The sequence below is a fragment of the Canis lupus genome, chromosome 18 (genome assembly GCF_011100685.1).
Source record: "Canis lupus familiaris isolate Mischka breed German Shepherd chromosome 18, alternate assembly UU_Cfam_GSD_1.0, whole genome shotgun sequence".
NCBI lineage: Eukaryota > Metazoa > Chordata > Mammalia > Carnivora > Canidae > Canis > Canis lupus.
Window position 1 is genome coordinate 21907054 of NC_049239.1, and position 26341 is coordinate 21933394.

General features: G+C 36.8%; 1 protein-coding gene and 1 non-coding gene across 9 annotated transcripts in view; both read right to left on the minus strand.

Annotated features, from left to right (window-relative positions):
* The window catches only part of CACNA2D1 (calcium voltage-gated channel auxiliary subunit alpha2delta 1), a 475745-nt gene that overhangs the window by 70869 nt on the left and 378535 nt on the right, over window positions 1-26341 (minus strand). For all 8 annotated transcript variants that reach the window (XM_038562843.1, XM_038562841.1, XM_038562842.1 and 5 more), the window contains exons 11-12: window positions 18274-18432; window positions 13039-13143 (exon numbers count right to left, since the gene is read on the minus strand). In XM_038562843.1, the coding sequence (XP_038418771.1) occupies window positions 13039-13143; window positions 18274-18432 (264 nt within the window). The remainder of the gene's footprint in view (window positions 1-13038; window positions 13144-18273; window positions 18433-26341) is intronic.
* LOC119864339 lies at window positions 26014-26120 on the minus strand. The gene has a single exon (XR_005373724.1). It is a non-coding gene; the product is annotated as a U6 spliceosomal RNA (small nuclear RNA).

The following is a 26341-nucleotide window of genomic DNA, read 5'->3' on the forward strand; positions in this document are numbered from 1 at the left end:
CCACAGTGACTAAAGTCTTAAGAATTATAAATTCAACTTTTTTATAATTTCTGCAACTGCTTTACCATTACAATATTTCCAAGATCTTTCTAAAATACCTAAGATGCTTATTTTTCTCTTGGTAGATACACATATATGCACATGCACGCACTACCCCCCCCCAAACACTTGTATTGTATATATATATATATATTTTTAAAGATTTTTATTTATTTATTCATGATAGTCACAGAGAGAGAGAGAGAGAGGCAGAGACACAGGCAGAGGGAGAAGCAGGCTCCATGCACCGGGGGCCCGATGTGGGATTCGATCCCGGGTCTCCAGGATCACACCCTGGGCCAAAGGCAGGCGCCAAACCGCTGCGCCACCCAGGGATCCCATATATATTTTAATGATTTTATAGACCACTTAAAATTTTTTGAAATTATTTTATAAATATACACTTGGTTGAGAAAAATTTTAACATAAAGCACCCTAGCTTTTCAATTCTTTATGTAACAATGAGGGAACCAACAGGAAAATTATCTAATCCCAACTGCCATAACTCATGTGGCATTTAGTTTTGCCTTACATATTCTGCCTAATTATGTAGTAAGAATATTAACTTCTTTGATTTCATAAACATGTGCAATATACACGTTATAAGGCATGTTCATAATAAATGCTGAAATTTAAAAGATTCTGTTTGCACTCTAACTTTCCACTTCGAATTTTAAGTAGGTTCATTCTCCTCCTCTATGCTATGTTACTGCCACCCTGTGGAGCAGTGAATGAACTGTCTCTAAAATTCCAAATGCCAAGTCCACAGGAGCTGATTGCTATATCCTCATTCCTCTGATGTTTTCCACTTGAAATTTACTATTCTTATTTATCTATAATTTGGGGGAAAGATCAAAAGTAATTCCTTGAAGTATGCACGGTGTAAAAAATTAAGGTAAATTACATTCTTAAGGATGTATATTTTTAGAGTTCTTTTCTTCTTAGTATACCTGCATAGTCTAATATAAAAACAAATAAAAAGAGAGCCACTTGGGTGGCTCAGCGGTTGAGCATCTGCCTTTGACTCAGGGCGTGATCACACAGTCCTGGGATCGAGTCCCACGTTGGGCTCTCAGCATGGAGCCTGCTTCTCCCTCTGCCTGTGTCTCTGCCTCTCTCTCTGTGTCTCTCATGGATAAATAAATAAAATCTTTAAAAAAAAAATAAAAAGACATAAAATAACTAAAAATACTTAATGTGCAGTCACATAAGTTAATTATTTCATCTAAAGTCTAAATTAAGCAAATTACTTAACTGTAAACTATGCCTTCATCAGAGCAAAGTCAACTTTTGTGGAGGAAAAATTTCTTTACTCATGCCCAGTAGTACATTTGTAATCACAATACTGGATTCATGTAACATATTCATACCAGAAACTTCATAACTGAAATGTTTCTAGAAAATCTGTTAAATGTTTCTCCACTAATCTGGATTTTAGTTAAGCTCATGTTCCAAAATGCTGGCCTCTTTAGGTTGTATATGAGACATATACAGTCACAGATGGACTTAAAAATAATCATGCTGGACATCAGGTCTTTAGTAGAAATAACAGGGGGAGGTAGTATTGAATACACATTTGACTGAGTTGAAACAGTATTTATCTATTGCATCTATATAAGGCCTCATATATAAATGAAAATAAACATCAAATGAAAAAAAAAGTCAATAGCTGGTTGGGTGGCTTCAATTTTTTTTTAAGACTTTATTTATTTATTAGAGAGAGAGAGAGCACAAGCAGAGGGGAGGAGTGGAAGGAGAAGCAGATGCCCTGCTGAGCAGGGAGCATAATGAGGAACTAGATCCCAGGACCTTGGGATCATGACCTGATCTAAAGGCAGATTTTTAACTTACTGAGCCAGCCAGGTACCCAAATGGTTTCAACTTCTTACCAGATGGATCTAAGATAAGCTTTGGTGTCATTCAAATTAAATATGCTCATTTTAACATAGAGCCAAAACTAGGCTGATAGTCATTTTACATTTTGAAAATTTGGGCAGTTTCATTATACTTATGGTAAATTCTGTATCTTTTCATTTTAAGTTATTCAGACTCCTTCAATGAAGCCGAACAAACTTTTTGAAGCAAAATAAAGTATACTTAAAAAAAATATTTTTATTTATTCATGAGAGACACAGAGAGGCAGAGACAAAGGCAGAGGGAGAAGCAGGCTCCATGCAGGGAACCCGATGTGGGACTCGATTCCAGGACCCCAGGTTCATGACCCGAGCCAAAGGCAGAGAGAACCACCCAGGTGCCCCAAAATGAAGTATACTTTATGTCTATACCTTTTCTGTACTTTATTATTTCTAGAGAATGAAAAATTTCTCCCAAGTCTTGATTTATGCTTAATTACATAAGCATATTAAAAAACGCAACAGTAATTTGAGGGTGTAGTTAATAAAGTTAAAATTCTTAAAGGTCAGTCATTATAATTAGTTACAAATTACATAATTCTGCCTTCAGTTGCTTCAAAAACCAATTTTTTTTTTCTGAACAGAATATTGTGCTTCCAACTGTCTAATGTTGGTATGTCAAGGCTGGTCCAGTTGAACAGAGAAAACTTTCAATTAACAGCATATTTGGTTATTTAAAATATACTGTTAATTTGTTCCTTACAATATACCACTGTTTTATAACTTTATCCTACAATTCTGGACTTCTGCTAATCTGTTTTGTTTTGTTCTGTTTGTTGAAGATGAAAATAGTTGTCTTCAATTAAGATTTTTCCAAAGCCACAGGGGTCAACCTATTTTAAAAAGCCATAGGAATTTTTTTCCCAGCAGAACCCAGTTACTGGAAACTGTCACCTCAACAATTATCAGTTACCCAGAGTTCAAGTTTAATTTACAATAGGCAAATCTCCAAGGAATAATGGAAATGAGACTATGAAGAAAAGAGGCCAATAAAACTAAAATAAAAACTTCAGCTATCGAAACATGTTAGAAAAATGATGTCAGAAATGGGTTTTATTAATTTATGTGTGTACTAAAATTTTTGGCCTTAAGCCTATACAAATACTAGATTGGAGTGGATATTTTAGGAGAAAATTCTACAGTGGTTTCCATAATTCACAAGTGGACCAGGATCCTGAGCATTCAAATAACCCACATGCCTAGTTTCGTGGCATTATGAAATAAATAAAAGTGTCCACATTCACCTTTCACACTTAATTTATTTTATAAAGCCCAATGATCTGAAAGGTACTCGCAGTCTGCAAAGTTTTGATGGCTTAGTTTAATCCGTCTTAACCTCTTAATGCGGCGAGAAGCATGCCTCCCCCCCCCCCCCCCCCAACTTAGAGCAAAAGTCCTGCTGCCGGACTACAAGGCAGGCTCCTGGGTGGGCAGATGATGATTGGCACAGCCCACCAGGCTGCCCGGAAGACAGAGATCGATGACTGGCGAGGCACGTTCCATGTGAGCTTATGAAATCTGGACCGTAGATCATTTAAATTCTTGACTCTGCCACTTGGTAGCTGTAGGACTTTCAACAAGTTATTTAACTTCCCCCATTTTGGTTTTCTTATTTCCAAAATGGGGATAAGGATGATGGTCATAAAAATATTTTGATCATATGATTATCCCCATTGTAAATGAAATGATATATAAAAAGCTTTTATGTTACATGGAAAAATTTAAGTTCAGTCAATATTACCTATGGTAATGGGCGGGGGAGGGGTACTACAACTTCTCTGGTCAAATTATCAGATTTCTGCGGGATCACATTTTTCCACTAGTGAGACATTAGCCTTCCATACCTCAAAAAGAACTCTAATTCAGAATGACACCTTTCTAGAGAAACGACTTTGGCTGGCTTTATTACATTTAGCAATGAACTAAAGGAAAGAGGTCAATATTGTCTAAATTCCATTGTGGGCATAGGAGATATATCTCTATGAAATTTCCTATGCTGAGACAGGGTCGAGAGTTTAATCCAGGCCTACTGAATGTGTTCAAGGAAATAACACCAAATCACTTTATAAAGGGAAACAAAATGCAGTGGTCACATAGGTTTTGCATACATGAGCCTACAAAGGAACTGGGCAGATACTTCCCTCCCATGTCCTACATGCTGGTGCATAATAACAGGGATACATGCCTTGGGATTATGTGAGTATTTAAAACTTATTAATAACAATTAAAATGAATCAGCCTCACATTATCAGCTAATAAGTAATGTCTAGTTCTCCTTCCCTCTGCATACGTTTATAGTTCCTGATAAAGGAGGAATAAGTATGGGTGCATTGTATTTCCAAGCAATTTGTAGCTCTGCCAAGACTATCATCAGCTAAGACGTCAGAAAATAAGCAATATACTGATTTATTTCAGATATTCTTGGGTAACGCCAAATACTTCACTGACACTAATAATGAGAACACTCATGAAGAAGTATGTGTTAGACTGATTAAATGGAAAGATGCCATCAATACAACCATTTTTTATATACGCTTAAACCCTCCTTCCTTATAAGATAATATGTACCAGAGTGGAACACAATTCTGCTTCACTTCCAATTAAAAGGAAACAAATATTGTTTTAAAGGATTATCTTTTAAAAAAAGAACAAACCTATTGGATTTTCTTCCATCTTTGAATTATTTATAGTTTACCACCTTAGGAGCCTATTTATTGCACATTTACTGATACTTCCAACATATCAGTAAATATTTAGCCACTGCAGTGCATCAAGCACCGGGCCAGCCTCTAAGGACTCACTGGTACTTTTACAAACCAGCATGAGCCCTACTTCCTAGAGCCTCAAGCCCACCTCATCATCTGATAATGTGAGAATAAGTCACTACAATTGTCGATAAATAAGGCAGCCCGGGTGGCTCAGCGGTTTAGTGCCACCTTCAGCCCAGGGCCTGATCCTGGAGGCCTGGGATCGAGTCCCACATCAGGCTCTCTGCATGGAACCTGCTTCTCCCTCTGCCTGTGTCTCTGCCTCTGTCTCTGTCTCTCTCTTTCTCTCTCTCTCTCTGTGTCTCCCATGAATAAATAAAATGTTTAAAAAAATTGTCGATAAATGTAAAATAGCAACATAACCCCAAGGCACGTATCTATGTTTATACACCCACATGTAAGACAGGACAGAAACATCCGTTCGATTCCTTAAGATCATGTATACAAAACCTAAGTGACTACGCATTTTGCTTTTCTTTTTAAAGTTGTGTTGTGGGCAGCCTGAGTGGTTGAGCACCTGCCTTCAGCTCAGGGCGTGATCCCGGATTCCCGGGATCGAGTCTCACGTCGGGCTCCCTGCATGGAGCCTGCTTCTCCCTCTGCCTGTGTCTCTGCCTCTCTCTGTGTCTCTCATGAAAAAATAAATAAAATCTTTAAAAAAAGTAAAGTGTTATTCGGACAAATTCCTTCATAGAGGGGAGTGCAAGGTAAGTGAACAGTTAAATAATTAAGATAATCAAAAGCAGAATCTGGGAGAACAAGTGGACAGAGCACGCAGAGACACGAAGCTCCAGAGTCTGTGGGAAAGGGGGTGCTCCCTGGAGGGGGGCAGCACGCAGCCTTGGGCAAAGCAGAAGAGCGTGCCTTTCCGGGTCTAGCCCTCACCGAGGCACCGGGCGGCTGCCGGGTAGGCGACAGCATTCCATCCCGACAGGAATTCAAGCGCATCCGCCGCACGCGCCCTCTAGGCCTCCCCACGCGCTGTGTTCGTGTAACACCTGCCTTCGTCCTCATTAGACCTTAAATATCAAACATTCTGGAAAATGCGTGGTCATAGTATCGCTCAAACCTGAAGAGAATTTATCTATCTGATAATATTTTTCCTTAATTCAGGAAACTGTCAACATTAATTTTATACAAAGAGAAGCAAATGTAAATAAATCTGTCAGGAGGACACAGACGCACACGCACAACAGGCCTTTTCAATGGATAATCTCTCTACCGGCAGGGCCAGCGTTACTGGTAATTACTGTTTTCAACTCTTAGTAACCCCAGCATAAATAACATATTTGATTGTTATCAACAAAGATATTTTCTCTTCTAAAGCAGAAAAACCCTTGGTAACTGTGGAAGGTGGCAAAATACCTAAAAGGAAACCTTCTAGAAGCAGTGCATTTGTTGAAGGATTGCCTATTTGAAAATCTGAATGCTGCGTATATTCATGTGTTGCTTCCAAAGGCTTCACTCTTGCCCCGATGCAGAAGCCGGCAGACAGTAGGGAAGGCAACAAATATTTTCCTTACCATCTGCTGAAAAAATTAATTGACAATTTTCACTGTTATATATAAAACACACAGGCAGATGCTATTATTTTAACTTGCTTTAGATTTAGGCTACAGATTATTTTCCTCTGGATCTGCAAGAAATTAGGAAACACGCTGCTAATTGTTTTCTAGATAATGAAAGTAACAACGCAGCTACTGCCAGCCTATTACGATTTTAGGTGCGCATTCTTTAGTGTGAAATTAATCTATTGTATTTTCCACTTGTTCTTCTTATTCAATTTATTTTGAAATTTTCATTTTATAAATTCTTGATGCTTTTGCATTTCTCGACTAATTCTGAGAATTAAGCTAAAAATCAGAAGATGATTCTCTGGCTAGAAATCTTAAGTGTGCATTGCTAACCAATCCTTTTGCTATTCTACAGAAAATCAAGTATTTTTAATTTTGCAAGGCCTGGGAATTATCTTTCAACTCTGTGTCTGGTTTCACTTTCCTTTATTCATTTGTTTGGACTTTATGATAGAGTTCATTTCAGTTTTGGCACCATTTTTAAGGAAGTGTCATACACACGGGTGAACCCTAAGGAATGGCATTGCTGCAGGTAAAGATTATAAAGTGAATGTGTTTTAATATGGAACAGCTGTGTGAGGAGATTAACTCGGACTCAGTTTTAAAGCTGTACCTATCTATAATCAGGTAGATTGATTCCCAAGAGTAAGACATTTCGAAGGAACCCAAACATTTTGTTCTAATTCTCGAACCTTTTGGCCTCATTAAATTGTGCTGTATATCTGCAGCCTCATCCATCAGCTCTCCGGATGTGCCTCATCACACCTACCTGGGTTGCTCTGAATGATTTCTAATGTCATCTGGATGAAGAATGGATGGAAATGAAGCATTCAGCAGCCACATTTATGCCAAGCAAGAGGCTTGGGGGAAAAGACCGAATTCAAAGAGCAGTTTTCAGACCTTTCTTTTAAAGCTCATCGAACTTTATGACTTTGTAATTTTCCTATTTATAAAGCCACGACTGAACTTCTTTAAAGAACATGTTTTAAAATAAAGTTAGAATCAAATACAGAATTTTTAAGAGTAAAGTTTTTATTTTATTAAATCTATCAAATTTTATATTTACCCACTGGCCATCTGAAAGATAAAGTGGCTAGGGAAATTCTGAGTTGATAATAAATTTATTATGCAACAAATTCTAATTTTGCAAGTATGGAACTGGTCTGTCACACATGGTTCTGGATAGTTTCACTGTAAACATATTTCCTGCAAGCAATTTCACTGCAAACATTTCACTGCATACGTATTGGCTTTAAGGCAATTTTACTATAGAAGATAAAATAATGAAAATTATAGAGCATCATTCATTTAAAAAGATTATGAAACATGGAAAACGAGTATACCTGAATACATTCTCTGAGCAATACTACAAAACTCACTGCTTTTATTCTGTGGGTTAAACCTAAGCACTGGTCTTTGAAGTCTTTCATTCAGTGTTATACTTTTCTGGGATTTTTTTGCTTGTTGATTTGTCTCTTCCTTTGGCATCATAATTTTATTCTTTTGCTAAAATCTCTTACTTCATCTTATAAAAGAGGAATCAGTTTCCAAACACTAAGATGCATTTTGTTACTGCACTTTGTATTTTTTATGTGTGTATTGTGAAAGCCTTCTACACAGTTGTTTTTCCTTGGCATACTGGTACATGTCCAGTGATAAGACATTCCAAAGTTCTAGAGGAAATGGATATACACCATTATGAGGACTAACAGGCATGTAACACGGAAATGGGAATACAATCCATTAATGCATGCTGCATTGATGGTGAAAAGAAATCAAACTATTAACCAGTTTGAGAAACTAAACTGTCAAACTGATCTGTCAATCAAGTTTTTTTTTTTAAATCTTTAGTGGCAAAACTGCCTTCTGCCCATTTAGTTATAAGGTGAAAATGGTTGCAGTGAAAATGCTTGTGGCAAAGATGTCTATGAGAAAAATGCTTACAGCAAAAATACTGAACATTTTGTGTCATACACTTCTTTACATGACAAAGACAGGCAATTATCTTCTGTATCAGTATCTATGAGCTGCAAATATTGCAAATTGGGTGGGAGGGTGGAAGGTGGGGAATTCTGAATACGAAGGACAAGTTAGAAAGGGATCCTCAAATTCATCCACAACCATTTGAAGTCCTATTGAAGATGGTGAAAAAAATTTTAGATATATACATGCCATTTTTAGTAGGTATATATACAAACTATACACACACATACGTCCTTCACATAAACAACTAACTATGTAAATGTTGTCTTGACAAAATACAAATATACTCAAAGATCTGACTTAAAATCATTTTCAGTATTGTGGCTACAGAACATGCAAATACCAAGACACAAAATTTTTGTTTAATATAGTTTTCCCACATTAGGAAATGTGGTAAGCCATTGAGCAACAAAGCAGAGTGCATAAGAAATGTGAGAGAGCAATGTTTCCATAAATACAATTCCTGCTTGGTCAAATAAGAAATCTATGATCTGTTATCTCTCTGTGACTCCTCTTTCAAGGATCTCCATCAATAATCATTTCCCTGTTTTATATCTGTCAGCTTTCCCTGTGTGTGTATCCCTTTACTAATCTATAATACAGAATAATAAATTAGCTCTTCCATTCTTTTTTTAAAAAATTTTAATTTATTTATGATAGGCACACAGTGAGAGAGAGAGAGAGAGAGAGAGAGAGAGAGGCAGAGACACAGGCAGAGGGAGAAGCAGGCTCCATGCACCGGGAGCCCGACGTGGGACTTGATCCCGGGTCTCCAGGATCCATGCCCTGGGCCAAAGGCAGGCGCCAAACCGCTGCGCCACCCAGGGATCCCTAGCTCTTTCATTCTTAAAATGTGTGTGTGTGTGTGTGTGTGTGTGTGTGTGTGTGTACATCCATACCTGTGTGTACATCTAAACAACCTGATCTGAAGTTGAAGATTTCTATTTCCTCATTTACTGCTCAACCACGTTGTTGGGTTTGATTCATACAACTTTACATAAGAAATCTCATGCCAATGTAGCACACATGGTCTCTTGTTCCTGGAGATACACTGGACAGAGGGGACACCCATTCAAAATAGATATACATATGTGTGGATATATCTGGATATGTAGGTAAGCATAATGTGTACGTGTACTTATTACAGAACTTTACTATAGCCACTGAGATGAGAATCACAGAACCAATACAGTATCTGATTCCAAGAACACCTTACTTTTTGTGTTAGGCAAAAATAGCATTTAAATTGCCAAAACAAAGTGCTAATTCATTTCCAAAATTGCTTTGGCATTTTGGAAGGTGTGTGGCTCTAAGAAAAGTGTGTCCATAAAGCATAGGAGTCAATATGTCAATATGTCAGTGAACAGCAGGATTGTTGAAAAAGACTAGATTCATTAGTTTTACAAAAGTGAATGTGATATGAATCATTTATTATGTGGTTTAGCATGTCACAAAATGCTTTGTTTAAAAAGTTGAGTTCCTATAAAAGGTGAAGGGGATGAGAAGCAGTGTTTTAAGATATTAATATTTAGACTGGAAATTTTTAGAATGTATACATAGAAAAGTGGCTTTAAACTAGTAAATTCCTCATTTATTCAAGTAAACAATTTGTGACAAGGTAGAAAACAACTGCTTTTCGTATGACATAATTCCTCTTGTATTTAAAAAAAAAGGAAAAATAACCCCTTATGATAAATGCCTCTAAGACATATTATTGTGTTAATCCTGGATGCAAATACAATTTCAGAAGAAGAAGAAAAATTACAAGTTTAGATGAAAATCATTTCTCTTTTTATACATTTGTATTCTTTTATTTAAACTTGTTAGAATATAATATAAATGCCTTAAAACCAAGATACATCTTAGATACAAATTCTGATATGAAATGTGAAATTCATTGCTATATTCCTTTAAGAAATTCTTGCTTTACAAAGAGAAATACCCAGAACTGAATGAGATTCCTGGTGGTTTGTTTGGATGATATAATAAAGTAAAAGATGGTTTATCTAAACATGTATTCATTTAAAAACGATATGAATAGTGGGGCTTGTACTTACATACTTCTATCATAAAGTAATAAAGTATACTTAAAATTATGAGTAATTTAAGGTGTTAAAAAGTCTCTTCCAAATTATAAGAGTAAGATTACCTAGTAGGATTTTGAGACACAGTAGAATTTTGGGTTAAATTTATTTTATTTTACTTGAGCTCTTCAAAATATGGTAATGTTAGACTTATTTAGAATAGTTAAATAAGCTGAATATTCCTTGCCCCAAGTTATTTATATAATTATGTATTTGTCCTATAATAGAAATCATGCTTCCTTTCAACTTTTGTTTGACAGTCTCTAAGAATGATTTCCAATCTGAGCTCTCTGCTGGGCACCTAGAGTTCAGAGTTAAAACACAGGCCTAGACTTGTAGGACCTAGTAATCCAGAGAGCAGACAAAGGAGATATCCCATGGGTAGAGTACAGTGTAAAGGACATGTAGGACTGATGCCAGAGCACAAGCATGCAAACAAGCCTGAAGGGGAGAGGAGAGTCAGGGACATCCTCTAAGGGGCAATGATTGCTCTGAATTTTGAAAAATGGTAAGTTACTAAATAAGGTAACTACTATACGTTGTCTCTTAGATCCATACACCCACATCTTCCCATTACTTTTAGTTCTGGGAATTTCTAAGAAATATTCATAACATTAAGTTATCATTTGTAAGTATTCACTCAACAGTTCAATTTATTAACTTTTTCAAAAGAAATTAAAATCACCACGTATTTAGGGAAAAAAAACCCCTCAACCAATGTATTCAACTTATGTCATAACATAATTATGTAGATACTAACTACATACTAACATATGTAGTATTCAAAGAGAAAGAGTTATGTGTTAAAAAGGTTTGTAATTAATTTGAAGTTATATGCGTGGATATGTTTTCAATTCTTCAATCATATTCCCATCACATATAGGCTAAAAAACACCTAAGGACATTTCAAAGTGTTCCAAAAATTTTCACCAATACTGTACAAAATTATTCACAATGTTGAGTCTGCAAAACTATCTAAATATATTAATTCACCTTTCTCCATTCCCCTTTTAATTTCTGAAATGCATATAAAACAGTCCACTAGAGCTCATGATGAGCTCACCTCTCTAAATGGTGAAAACGCCAATTAAAAGCAAAGTGAACTGGCATTTTACTCAGAAGAGACTTCTTCTGGACAAATATATAATTTCTGTTGGAATTCCTGAAACGTAAAAAAAAAATCTTATAAACCTATCATTTTTTAAAAAAAAATGAATCCTTAGCATTTTAAAAAAGCAAGTTGAGGATCACTCTCTTATCAAATGCAAAGAGTAAGAAAGATGAAATAAGCTGATGGTAGGACTGCTAGAGAAATAGTTACAGTTGATATTCTACACAATATCAGCAGGTTTAGCTACATGGATGAACATTCAAAATAGTCAGGTCTCCCTACAATAATACTCTTCTCTGCAATTAAACCATCATTGAAACAAATACATTCCAACCTCAAAATACTTGTCTCCACATTCCTCATTGCATATTGATATAGCACACCATTTAAAATGTTACATATAAAAGAATTTGTCTGAACTATTTTCTTGAAACTGTACAAATGAATAAAGGGAACCTCGTTTTCAATGGTGCTGGGAGGCCAGACGGGGAAGGAGGAGCTGTCATGCCCCACTAACCCTCATCAGTGGCAGACCCCAAAAAGGAGAGGCACTTTGCATTTACAACAGAAGATGCTTACTTTACTACTTCGGCAGGATAAAGAGTTTCTCCTTGTCCAGCAATGAGTTCAGCCAGTAACAAAACACCTCAATTCAGCCAACAAGAAACCATTACTACCCTCAACTCTGACTTTTGCTCAAAGCAGCCCCTTGCCAACTTCCACGTTTTTTTCCCTATAGAGTAGTGTTCCTTTCCTTTGGTACGAGTACATGGTTTGCACATCTTGAGTTCAAATTCTTCTGCTATTCCAGAATAAAACCATTTTGCTGGTAAAATAAGTGTTTTACTTTTAAGTTAGATACAAATAAACAAGAATCAAAAGGTTTTCAAATGAGGATGCAGTTTTTGCTATTATAAACTGCTTTATCTGTAAATCTACAGAACATTGTGCAGATAATTTTTAGGCATCTGTAGTAAGTTTTATTATTACAACAATCTTTAATAATTAAATGATCATAAATTTATCCTAGAAAAGTTCAAACTGTTCCTATTTTTCCATTCTCTTCTGGTTATTCTCTTCCTGTAACATTTTCTAATACAGAATTTATATATAAGAATCAAATAGGATTCTACAGGCCCAAACTATTTTATTAATAAATTAGACATAAGGTAAGTATGGATCACATAAAATATCACGCTTAATAATTCTGTAATTTATTTTTTAAAGGATTTTATTTATTTATTTGGCAGGGAGGAGAGAAAGCGCACAAGTAAGTAGAGCAGCAGGAAAAGGGAGAGGGAGAAGCAGGCTCCTCACTGAGCTGGATGCCAGATGTGGGGCTCGATCCCAGGTCCCTGGGATCATGACCTGAGCCAAAGGCAGATGCTTAATCCACTGAGCCACCCAGGTGCCCCAGTAATTCTGTAATTTAGCCAATGGTTTATAATCCATGATCTGTATGATTTTATAATAAGCAACACTAACATCTCCTCTTATTGCCCCTCCCTGATGGTCTCCTTAAAAACCACCTACATTAAGATTAAAATCCTAAAAAATTGCACTCACTTTTTTGTCTTTGTTGTACTTGGCAAATATCTCCTGGGCTCTCTCTTCTCCTCCATCCGTGAACAACATGATAATCTTATTGCAGTTGGCTCTGGAAACATTATACTGTAAGGGAAACAAACAAAAAAGTCTGTCTTTCACAATAAAAGGTAAGGAATATAAGACAATGTTTAAAGAGCATGAACAGGTTGCAAGTAGTAGGTGAAAGATTTGTTCAGTAAGTATATGCCAAAGAACCACTTCCTAGACCAGGCCCAGCCCGTCCCTATAAGGGCCTCTTCCCATCCGCCAGATACTCATAGGTTTCACTTCCTTTGGGTCTTTGATCAAATGTCTCCTATCAGTGAGGACTTTACTGGAAACTATGTTTTAAATTGCTGTCTCTCTCCCAGGTTGTATTTTTCTTCATAGTATTTTACATTCTTTTATGTACATAGTTTCTATTTTATTTGTTTATTGTTGGCTTCCCCTGATTGAATTTAAGTGCCATAAGGGTACGAAGTTTTATCTTTTTTTGATCTTCAAGAGCCCAGCATATAATAACCTCTCCATGGTTGATTAATAAATGGAATTTAAATTAATGGTTATTACATCAATTTTATTTCCCTATAATTTGTACCAGAAACAAATAATTTGTATGAATGAAAAATGTGCACGTCCCTCTACATATATTTTCAATCCATTTATGAATATTTTTGTTCCCTTTCTTTCTTTTTCATCCTACTTTATTCCCTTTACCTCTCCAAAATTATAAACTCCTGGGTGATCCTTAACACCTGATGCTCTTTGTAAATGCCAATACCTAACCCCAAATATCCTCACCACACATATTCTAATTCTGAAAGACTCGATTCCAATGGCAAATCCTCTCTTAAACTTTAAGATCTCCCAAGAGTCAGATGTAGGAAAACAATGGATTAGCGCCAAAGGGCCACTAAAATGAACAACTAATTTAGAAAGATGGGCTTCCCTGAGGTCTGAAATTACAATCTCAAGCTTCTACTGTTGTGAAAATGTGTTTTCAAATGTGTTAAGAATAAAAGATTATTTATACTAATTTATGAATGCTCAGCTTCTTTGAATACACCAAGCCTCCAGGTCAGTGCTGTTCAATGGAGATATAATGCAAGCCAAATTTGTAATTTTGACTTTCTAATAGCCACATTAATAAAAGTATGAAGAAATCTCTGAAGTGAATTCTACTAATGTATTTTATTTTACCCGGTCATCCAAAATATTATCAATTCAACATGAAATCTATAAAATTATTGAGGGAATCTACATTTTTTTTCTTTCATAGTAGCTCTTCAAATCTGCTGTATATTTTATATTTACAACACATTTCAATTCAGACCAGGCACTTTTTAAATCTCAAAAGCCACATGGGATTGTGGTTACCAGATTGGCCAGCACTAGCTGTGGCCTTTAAATGACTATTATTTTTGATAAAAAAAAAATCATTAACTCTCGTGCAGTGTTTAGGCTTGCTGAAAGTCTGTACTCTGTTTTTTCAAAGAAGAAAAATCCCATTTCCCGTTGTAAAAGTTAATCAAGACAATACTATACTCTATTGATGAAAAGATCCTGTTTCATATAATCTCACCCCATTGATTAGGCCATTAGAACATTGGCAGTTAAAGCTTTTAACCAAGTATTGTGAAAATGCAAGTATTGACTAATACGATTTGTCACATTCAAGCATAGTTCTTATCTTGGAAGAAAGCCATCTGAAAACTTGGCTATATAAAAAGTTACATATTTTATCATCAAAATACTTTTGTGAAAGGCATTGAAATCCCTTAACTAAAATTAATTTCTTTGAGGATTTCTTTTTATCTGGCTATGGAAGATAGGAAAAATAATATGTATCTAAAGGACTGTTACATAAAAGTGATTAAGTAAAGATTTTACATAAGGACTTGGTTTCATTTTTGGAAGTAGTGGGGGTATTTTTATTACTGAATGCATGTACCGGTATAAGTAGGCACACTGGGTCTTACTGATCGCTTGTGTAATTAAAATAATAATGTTTCCCAAGAGAAACAGGTATTAGGACATATACAAAAGGGGGAATAAAGAAATGTTTTGTTTTCACCAGGATTTTTCCCAAGAGTAGCCTCCTTACTAGACGTGTGGTAGAGCAAAGTCAGCACCTGGTCAGAGGATTTGCAGTTCTCCAAGGGTTCACACCATCACCACAATTAAACCTTAAGGATTTGTAACAAATTAAATAAAGGCAAGAACTTGACTATTTCAATAAAATGACAATTTGCAGAGTTGGTAAATTACTTTATATGTTATTTCACAACAGATTATATTATGTATATCCCTGTGTGTCCTTGCGTCACCGTGTGGCCAGTATACAGCACGGCATCTATCATATATACACTGAATAAATTTTGTTTCTGAAAAATGCACCTCGGTATAGTTGTAATATTTTATGAAATGCTCCCTGAGGACTAACTCAAATCTTAGTTTAAGGTGTATTGTGGGATAAGCGATACATTTAATTCTATTTGATACTTGGCTCAGGGATCTTAATGATACACTTTACAAGGGCAAACAAAAACCAGAGAATGACATTGTGTGATTAAGATAGTGACTAGAAGTATTTGAAATAGGTAACAAGATTTGAAATAGGTAACAAGATATGCTTCAACTTTGAATAAGGCAAGTAATGACATCTGGGAAAAAATCTCGTTTTATTATTATTTTTTAAGAATTTATTTATTTATTTACTTGAGAGAGAGAGAGAGAGAGAGCAGGGAAAGGAGCAGAGGGAGAGGGACAAGCAGACTCCTCGCTGAGCACGGGGCCTGATGCAGGGCCCAATCCCACGACCCTAAGGATCATGATCTGAGCCGAAATCAAGAGTCAGCTACTTAACCTCCTGATCCACCCAAATGCCCCTGGGAAAATTATTTTAAAATGAAAAACTGCAATACATAAGGGACATGTGCAAAACAGGACATCTGAGACTTATTTCGGGAACAAGTGAGAACATATTAAAAATCACTTATAAGTGTGGTAGAGGCAGTGCAAGAGGCCAAGAGGAGTTAAATCATATTTAATCAGCAATTAGTAGTAAATCTGGGAGTTAATGTGGCCTCTCTGATGAGGCAGCCTCGGAAATTCTACAAGAGGCTTGAGGCCCCTTGTCATTTCACAACTCAAAGCTGAATAAGAGTGAACCACTCACATTAACAATATTGAGAATGTAACTAAAATGCCACAACTTAGCAAAATCTAAGTTGACTCAAAAGAAAAAAAAACTGTGAAAAAACCCAGCAACTTCTATTTCTTTACCACAGAAAGAATACATTTTAATCTCATGTCAATTACATCTGAATTCCCAAGTTCCAAGTTTTCATCCTTCTGCTACTCAACATACATCATTTTAATAAACATGCATTTTACCAAAGATACTGCCCCTGGAAAGTGCAACACTCAACTACTTCTCTAACGCTACCTAATAAACATCACCACCCCCAACCCCGCATACCCGAAATGAACAATCTGTACATCTCCACTCTCACAGCCCCTCTGTCTAGATTCCTGTGTCACCAGCCACCAAGGATGTGAGTCCAGAGCCCCATCCAATTAGTTACCATGTCACTCTCCTTTTAGCATTTCTTTGCTTTGACTCCAACACCAGGACTTACACAACAAATTAACTTTGAACACTCGTTGTAAACTTTTCATTTGCTCCTAAATGCCTCATTAACCGGTATCTAGTGGCCTTCTGATTCCTCTCACAGCTCCTGCATTGCTACAGCCCAGGCATGCCAAAGCACCTGTTGTTTTTTTTTTTTTCCAATGTGCCATCCTATCTCATATGGCTATGCCTTTGTCCATGTTGTTGTTTTTATCTGAAATGATTTTCCATCTCTCATCTACCTACCGAGATTCTACTCATTCTTCAAAACCCTGTTTTCAAGGAAATGCCACAGTTTCCTGACCCCCTTTGGTGCCACTCAAGTAAGCACACCCTGAATGCCCTCGAATAGGGCACATTGTACTAGGAATGGTAATTTACCGTATCATGCTAGACATACTTGAGATCAGCCAGTATTATTTACCTTTGCTATTCTAGCACTAGTAATGTGGCAGGAAATTGTGAGGCATGCCATACACATTGGCTGAATGAACAAACGGATGAAGCACCAATCAGACATCTTGAAAGCTGTTTTTAGAAGCTTTACTTAGGGAACAACCAAGTCAGATTTGCAGACAAGAGCACATGTAAGGCTTATTCAGTGACTCAGCAAATATGGTATGAATTATGAGCTGAGTCTACCAGACATGTGCTAGTCATTAACGATAGTCACAATGATCATGACTCCAATGCCAAGCCAACAACCCACACTCATATGATGTTTGCTGTGTGTCAGGTTCTGTGGACAATTCTATCCACAATCCTTCTGAGTATGTGCCATGGTTTAAGGAAGGAAACCAACGTAGAGAAAGGTTGGGTCCATACGCTCAACCACTGCCATACTACTGCTTCATGACAGTTAAAAAACTGAATGATAATCCTTGCACTTGAAGAGTTCAAAGTGAAACAGATGACACGGCCACTTGCAAACACTAGTCCGCAGTGTAAGATATGTGCTACATAGTATGGGGCAGGTAGTAGGCACGCTGGAATCGAGAGTCTAAAATGGAGACACTGGTGAGTGATTTGTTTGGAGGGTGAACTTCACTGAGGAAGGAATTCCTACTCTGGCATTGTATGTCCTCCTTACCTTAATGTGGGCCATTTGGACCTTTCTGTACATTAAGAAACAATTTTAAGAACCAAACAGATGTTTAAACTAAAGCATTCCCACTGACCACTGGATGATTGGAAACACAAGTATCCAGATAAACACAGTCCCAATTGAGATAACAAAAAGGAAACGATATTCTAAATATGCCAAGTAAGTTGGAAGTGCTCATATAAAAATAAAATAATTATCTTACAAATGTGCTTTTTAAACAGAGTTTTAAAAGATGATGGAAGAAGGGGTCTAAAAGAAAAAGAATGTCTACCATTTTGTATGTCTTTTGAATCTTGGCTTCAAACATAAAAGTAGCTCAAAGATTTCTACTGCCTGGACACGTCTGCTTATAAATTAAATGTAAAGCTGCACTGTTATGTAATTGAAGTCCTGATAGTAGTAAGGACCAGCATATTGAAATTCATATGCTGTGATTCAGTAATAAAAGAGAAAAGAGGGTGGTATGGATACTTACATTAAGAAGCTGTTCAAAAGCAAAACTAAAGCCTTTCTTATAATCAGTGATTCCTTTTGCTGTGATATTATTCACCGCATCTTTCAGCACTTTCTTATTTCTCACATTGGCTTGGACAAGGTGCTGAAAACAGCTCACATCCTGGGCATTGCTGTTAAACTGTGAAAGATAAAAAAGTAAACATATAAGTGAACATGAAAATCAATCACATCATTTTATTTGAATTTGTGGTTTGTATGTCCCAATCCAGTTGCATTGCTTTCTCTTTCATAAATGCATAAACTGGTAACAAAAGCGCACTAAGGATCAAATAGCGATTTTCCTCTGAGCCCTTAACTCCTACTGTAACCCTGAGCCTGTCACTCCCCTTCCTGAAGCTCAGTTTCTCTGATTATAAATTTGGGGCTTGAATTACGTACGGAAAGTCCCTTTCAGTTCTCAGATTTTCTCAGCCTTTAGAGAAGGAAAAAAAAAAAAAAACAAACAAACAATGAAATGTATTCAGAATCCAGAAATGATATGGTAACACCTGGGCAGGTTCAAGGACAAGCTAACCACCTGCTTGCCACTCTTAAGGAAAAGCGAGGTGGAAAAGTGGCAAAGTCAAGGACAGGAACAGACTTCTAGTTGTTCTGAAATGTGATGGTACAACCTTTTATACCAGGGCTAATCCAGGAAAGTAATGTGAAAGAATCAAGAACAACAGGTGGCCTTTTATTTTATTTTTTAAAAGATTTTATTTATTTATGACTTGACAGAGACAGAGCACAAGGAGAGGGAGCAGCAGAGGGAGAGGGAGAAGCAGGCTCCCCAGTGAGCAGAGAACTTGACACAGGGCTCAGGGATCAATCCCAGGACCTTGGGATCATGACCTGAGTCGAGGGTAGCCACTTAATGATTCAGCCACCCAGGTGCCCCCAAAGGGAGGCCTTTTAAAACTGATCACTCTAGGGCTTTCGTACAGAAGGCTGAGGAATGTTGGAGACAAGGTAAAGGGCAGACAGGTACTGCTGTGAGTGATGAAGCCCTGAACAAACAAGGAGGCCAGAGGAGCAGAGAATGTCAACCCTGATACCTGCCCCAAGTGAAATTCAAAAATCCTCACAGACGTAATAGCACCAACCCTATTAAAAGTATTCACAAAGTTCATTGGGTATTTCCAAAAAAGATAAGAACAGTGAGTCGTGCAGTGAGATCCAGGACACTGAGACAGTGGAATCATCCTATCACTTACTAACTCTGTGATTTGTATGAGCCCTTAGACTCTCGGGGCCGAGTATCACATCTGCAAAATGGGAATAACGATAAGCCATACTTGCTAGAAGGTAGGGGCCTGGCGAGACGAAATGTTGGAGGTTTTCTCAAAAACATATAATTAAATAATTTTATTAGGTGGATCACAAACTGAAATATAAATGTTATAACTGATCACATATTCTTATAATACATCCCTTTTTTCTCTGAAAGTCAATGACGCTTAATTATAAGGTACACTGCACATTTCATCAATTCAATAAGCAAATATTTACTATCAGCTTGTGATAGGTCAAGAATTGTGGCGGGTGATAGTTTTGTGCCTTCACACATTAAGTAAATTATGCACAAACATAAACATATGTATGGATGTAATAAGCACATATACGGTGTCTACTCTGTTGCATTTACTCTATTTACTCTACAAATATTAATCATTTCCTCTTTGCCAATGCCCGAAAAGATACATATTATCACTATTCACAAAGAAAGGGAGGCACTGAGGGAGTTAAAGAACTTGCCCAGAGTCACATGGCAAATAAGACACAGAGTCAGGACCAGACTAGTGGTGCGACCTAAGTGTCTCGGGTTTTCACTACTCTTGTAGGACCTCTTAACATATTACGACACATGATTAGTTCTGTAAAGCAATACAGTATTATTGCCTAGGAGACAATATCACAAGTGGGTTCTAGTTTGGACTATGAGTAGTCGGGCGAAAATTCACATGAGAAATAGCATTTCCTATGATTCCAGAGAAATGTCTCATTGAAGACTACTGCAGAAGAACATTTCAGGCCAACAGAGCAACAAAAGGGAAGCCTTTTAGGGATATATAAAGGAGGAGAGTTTAGCTCAGTCACACATGAGTGAGGAGGACAATGACATAAAATGAGCTTGGGGAGGGAGGCAGGGTTAGATCTTGCAGGGTCTAACAGAAATGCTCAAGACCTGGGATTTGATTTCCTGTCAAATGGAAAGTCACAGAAAGATTTTAAGCCACAGACAAAATAATCAAATGTAAAAATTTAAGAGATCATGCAAGCTGCTGTTTGGGAAATGGATTTAAGGCGAGCAAAATTCGAAGGAGAGAAAATAATTAGGAGGCTCTACAGTAACCCAACTCAATGTAATAAGTGGCTGTGCTACTGGTGGAGATGGTCAGAAGAGGAGGGGTTGCACACCTTTTCTGGAGGAAGAATCCCCAGCATGTGACAGTGGGCTGGGGCTGTTGCTTAGTAAGAGAGTGGTGTCGTGAATGCCATGCAGGGGTCTGACCTGGGCATCAGGAGGGCCCGAGGGCTGGAAGAGTGATGGGTTCGGGGGGACTTGAGGAGGAGGCAAGGGAAGCAGAGTCCAAGTCTGAGTGAGGGGGAGTTTTCAACGTAAGTAAGACACACAGATGGTGAAGTCAGGAAATCGTAACATTCAAGGCAAGAGGCTCCAAAGTCTTGGCTAAAGATTAAAAAAAAAAAAAAAAATAGAAGGCTTCAGCAAAGAAATTTCCTGTACATCCGTATAAATAAAAGGAAAGCCATCGAAGGAGTCCTTAAGAAAACTTAGTATAAGTAAGTTCCCTTGGAGGCAGGAAGGAAATCAGGAGACGAGGCCATTTGGGATGATAAGAGAAGAAAAGAAAGTCTCAGGGAAGAAACCGCAGTTCAGATACAAAGATGCAGAATTCCAAGTGTCCAGGGAACTCATCGGGCTGCACAGTCATCGTCGGGGAGGGTCACGGTGAAGTGCGGTGGAAGCGGTGGCAGGTGGAGGGGCTTCAGACCCTGGCTGGGAAACCCGGGTGGAAAGGGGGGTGCCTGTCGGGATGAGCCAAGGGAAGGGCCCAGGGCAGGAGGGGACGGATACTGAAGCGTGAAGGAAGGAAAAGATGCAGGGAAGAGAAAAGAGGTGCAATGTCAAAGTCTTGTGAAATCAGGGAAGGACAGACAGGGCCTGCGCGTGGAGGAGTGACCCCCGAGTGTGGATCGACTCTCGGCTCTGCAAAGAAGCAGGAAGAGCAGAGCTCAGTATAGACGCGGCTGGGCGAAGACGGCCACGGGGGTTGCCCGGTGACAGTTACTGTCTGCCTTGCTGTTCACTGGGGACAAAAGGCACAATAAAGATAAAGTAACCGGGGAGCTGGAAGGTTTGCAGAGAGTGGAGATAAAACAAGAAGGGAAATGTCCTGCATAGGTAAATAATTTGGGTTCTTTCTCTTTTTTACTTTAACGTTACTTTCAGGTACATCTTACATATGACTAAGATGATCCGATAGATTTCTTTCTTTCCATAGACTCTAATGTTAGAAACGCAGTATCTCCAGTTCTAAATTCCACTGCCTCTTTTATTCCATTCTTTGATAATCTGACACTATCTGATTCTGCACATTCCGTTTTGAAAACAAAAGTGCGTGAGAACTCTCATGTTAGAAAGTTGGGGGAAAAAAGAAGTTTGCCAACGCATTAAGAGTAAAATATCTGACCTCAGAGAATTATTAGAAATGGTTACAGGAAATGTTATTAACTGATTTAGTTAAACTGCGAACCATGATAAAATTACAAGTTATGCAGAAAATGAGCACTAAATAATATATTGCCCTGAGTTCGGTTGGCCTTGACCTGCTTTTAACACAGAAAAATGAAGCATCTCATTAAGTCACTTTAACACAAACTGATTAAATGTAAATTCAATTCATTAAATACAAATTCAGTGGTGTATAACAGAAATAGTATGATCATACTCATAATAAAACTCATAAATAATGCAGGGGAAGAAATAGCTTACAAAGTATAAGTCCCCATAGCAAATCTTATTCTCTTAGGAAAGGGATGAGAAATTTCAAAAGTTCCAAATTAGGTAAGTGTGTATTTCACAGACACCTTACAGTCATCTGCTTTTAGAATAGACAAAAAGAACAGGTTTATTTTCACAAGCTTAAACTGCAGTCTTTGGTAACATGTGCCTAAATTTTCATTTATAAACCACATATTTAATACATAAATCACTTATGTATTAAAAATCTTAGAGCAAAAGTTAAAAAATATAGTATTAGCTTAGAAATAGTATACTGTGAATGAAAATAGATTTAAGGATCCCTGCTTTTGTCAATTATTAAGAACATGCTTTTATTTGAAGAAAAAATTGTATATTTAAATAACCCAAGAGTTAGAAATCCAAAACAATATCACACGGATTCCTTTCCTGATCCCAGAAAATTCAACCGAGTAGGTCCTTTATGAGAGCTGTTGAGAAAAATCTCTGCTAGAATGCTGAGGAAGAAAGACAGACGTGTGGGCTAAGGTGAGCAGCTGGGGGGGCGGGGGGGGGGCGGGGCTGGATTGAGCGGGGTTGAGCATCTGCCTTTGGCTCAGGGCATGATCCCAGGGTCCTGGGATTGAGTCCTACATTGGGCTCCCCACAGGGAGCCTGCTTCTCCCTCTACCTTGTCTCTCATGAATAAATAAATAAAATCTTAAAAAAAAAAAAAGTGAGCATCTGGGGTATAAATCATACAGAACTTAGTATCCTTACTCAAGCAAACAAAAATTCTTTCATTTCCTCCTTCCATATAACCTGTTCTGCCTACAACACTTTTCTTCTCTTCCTCAATAGTTTTTCCTTACAAAAGGCTTTCATGATCATTTGTGACTAGGTCAAACCACCCCATTATAAGATCTCCTCATCCTTGGAGTATCTTTTTTTTTTTTTTTTTTTTTCAGAACACAACTCTGTTAAAATTTCCTACTTTTTGTATGTATCTTGATAGATTCTTCCCCTGGATCAGAAGCCCACATAGTCATAGAAAATAGCCAGCCCACCACTGTAACCTCAGTACTGGATATATAATAGTACGCTATAAATATTTAATAAATGTATGTAGGAAGTTTCATAAGACAGTGTGAAATACTAATTAAAATCAAGCTATAGATTCCTAACTATAGAAATTATATTTTAGCTTTATAATGTTAAGCTTATAAATTCATACATATAAATATAACACTATTAAAATGCCAAAAAGAAGATATATGTAAAACACCTATTAAAGAATCTGGCACATAGCAGAAGCTAACTCAAGTGCAACTCTGTCAGAAAGACAATCATCATATGGTTTCACTCATATGGGGAATATAAGAAATAGTGAAAGGGAGTAGAAGGGAAAGGAGGGGAACTGAGTGGGACAAATTAGAGAGGGAGATAAGCCATGAGAGACTCTTAACTCTGGGAAACAAACAAAGGGTAGTGGAAGGGGAGATGGGCAGGGGCTGGGGTAACGGGTGACCCGCACTGACGAGGGAACGTGATGAGATGAGCACCGGGTTTTATACTACATGTTAGTAAACTGAATTTAAATTAAAAAAATGTTTAAAAAGTGCAACTCTATCATTAAAAAAATATTTTTGTAAAACCATTAGTATGCTGAAACCAGAAAGGACTCCTAGATTAGTGAGAAAGATTCTGATAAACGATACCAGTTTTAGTGACCTTCAAATGAAGGTCACTAACAGGATGATACAAGTATCCTTCAAACATTAATTTAATGTTTGAAATAGCCTCTGAAATAACCATGAACAGTAAATTTCAATACTTCCAAAGAACATTTCTATTAAATATCGTCAAGTACACACATCATATTAAAAGATACTTCTAGTGCCAAAATACATTGTTAACCTCTCAAGTGAAGTAATTTAAACTCTTAGTTTTATAAAGACAGTATTTTTGTTCTCAGATGCCCTGCTAAGTAAGAAATCATTTCATAAAATATTTCAGAGACAGAGAACTCTGCTGTTCATTGAATCCACCTTGGATAAAAAGGAAATGTTGGTACTGTCTTGATGCACAATCTAAGTCAAAGAAGCATCAAGTTCATCGAAAGCAGCCTTGTATAGGAATGGCACCCTCATGGGGTGTCCTAACATTTTCACAGGGCACCAAGTCTACCTTTGAAATCCTTAGTGGGCTCAAATAGTTTTCCTCTAGAAATATTAAGAATTAAAGATAAAAGAACCCCAAAGGTGATATTATTACACTTGGAACTGCAGAGAAATAGAAATGGCACATTTAATCTTTGACCACTCAGCTCACCTTTCATTTTTACCCCTTCCCCTAATCCATGTAGTCTAGATCCTTACAAAGACAGACTTGCTGTAGGGTACTTTGTACACTGTTTAATTATAAAACATTCTTTAATGGGTAAAATGGACATAACTTATAATTTCTTGGTTTTTGGAAAATTTTAACATTATCTAAATGATTTCTTAGAACTTGTCTTACTGATCTGTCTTCTCTTTGTTTCCATGTAAAAGCAAAATGCTGGGCTCACGCTGTGTATAAAACTAGCAAAAACAACTCAAATTCAGATTAGCCTGCTTTAAACATGGATATATATTTTAATTATAAAATAGGAGTGAAGCTTATTTAATAAGTATAATAAATAATTTATGTAACAAATTTATCCTATACAAAACTTAATTTAAATGAATTATTTAAATTAAATAAATGATACAATTCTGTGTATCAGACTCTTACAATTTTGGTATCAGAAGCTATCCACATGTTGGACACCAGATGGCGATACAGGAAAATAAAGGCAAAGTGAATAGCATGAAATCCTTAAAACCTATTATTTATAGGTAACTTAGAAACTAGAAATATAAGGAAATGAGATAGTCATCCTAAAACTCAAGAAATAAGTGGTAACATTTAACTATACACATATGTACATAATATTCCCAGTTAAGAATGATTTTAAGGTTAAGCTATTGCCAACTTAGAAATTTTGTGCCAATTTATACTATATTTCTAACAATCTCACTCCATTTTCATGAACACTTAAAAGTTTTATTTGCTAAATTCTAAGTAAAAATATTATTTTAATCTTTTAATTACTTGAATTTCTTTGATGGCTTTTGACGTAAAACTCTTTCTCATTTATCAATTTTCATATAATCTTGTGAATTGTAAGTCTTCTTTCTCTAGTTTGTGGCTTGCTTTCTAATTTTAACCTTTAAACTTATTCTTATGATTTCTTAAAATAATATGCTTACAAAACCATTTATTAATTAGATAAATGTCATCTATAGTCTCTACTAACATTTGATGGTTTTGTTTGCTTATTTTACAATGTAGTGTTTGCTTATTTTACACTGTAGTTTGATGGTAAAATTGATTTCCCCCAATTATGTGAGGTGACAATTACATTAAGCGGTTTTCCCCCGAGTAGCCGATTTTCCCTTTTACTGAATACTTAGTGGTTTGTGATCCATTCTCTATAACAAGTGAAGATGTGGAATACATTTCTAGAACTATTCCTTCACTATTTCCATTGTTTCACTAACTTCTTAACTTTTAATATTAATCATACAAATATGAGCTAACATATATGGAGAATCACAAATGTACCAGGCTAAGCACTTTAATGAATTCATTTAATCTTCACCAAGTTTATGGTGAAGTTTATGGTTTAGTTTCTGTTTGTTTGTTTGAAGATTTGAAAACATGGAACACTTCATGAATTTGCAAGTCATCTTGGCATAGAGGCCATCCTAGTCTTCTCTGTATTGTTCCAATGTTAGTCTATGTGCTGCCGAAGCAAGCACTGGGTTTAGTTTTAATAGTTTCCATGACGCAGTTGAAGAATTGAGACTTACTTAGAATGTTAAGCAAAGCGCCCAGAGTCACTGCAAACCCAAACGCTGAACACACTACGGTGTCGAATCATTTTCAATTTATACCAAAAGAGTAAGCTGCCACACCTGGTCATGCTTCTTTTTCCACACCGTCTTTCTGTTCAACTATGTAACTATCTGTTGGTCTCATT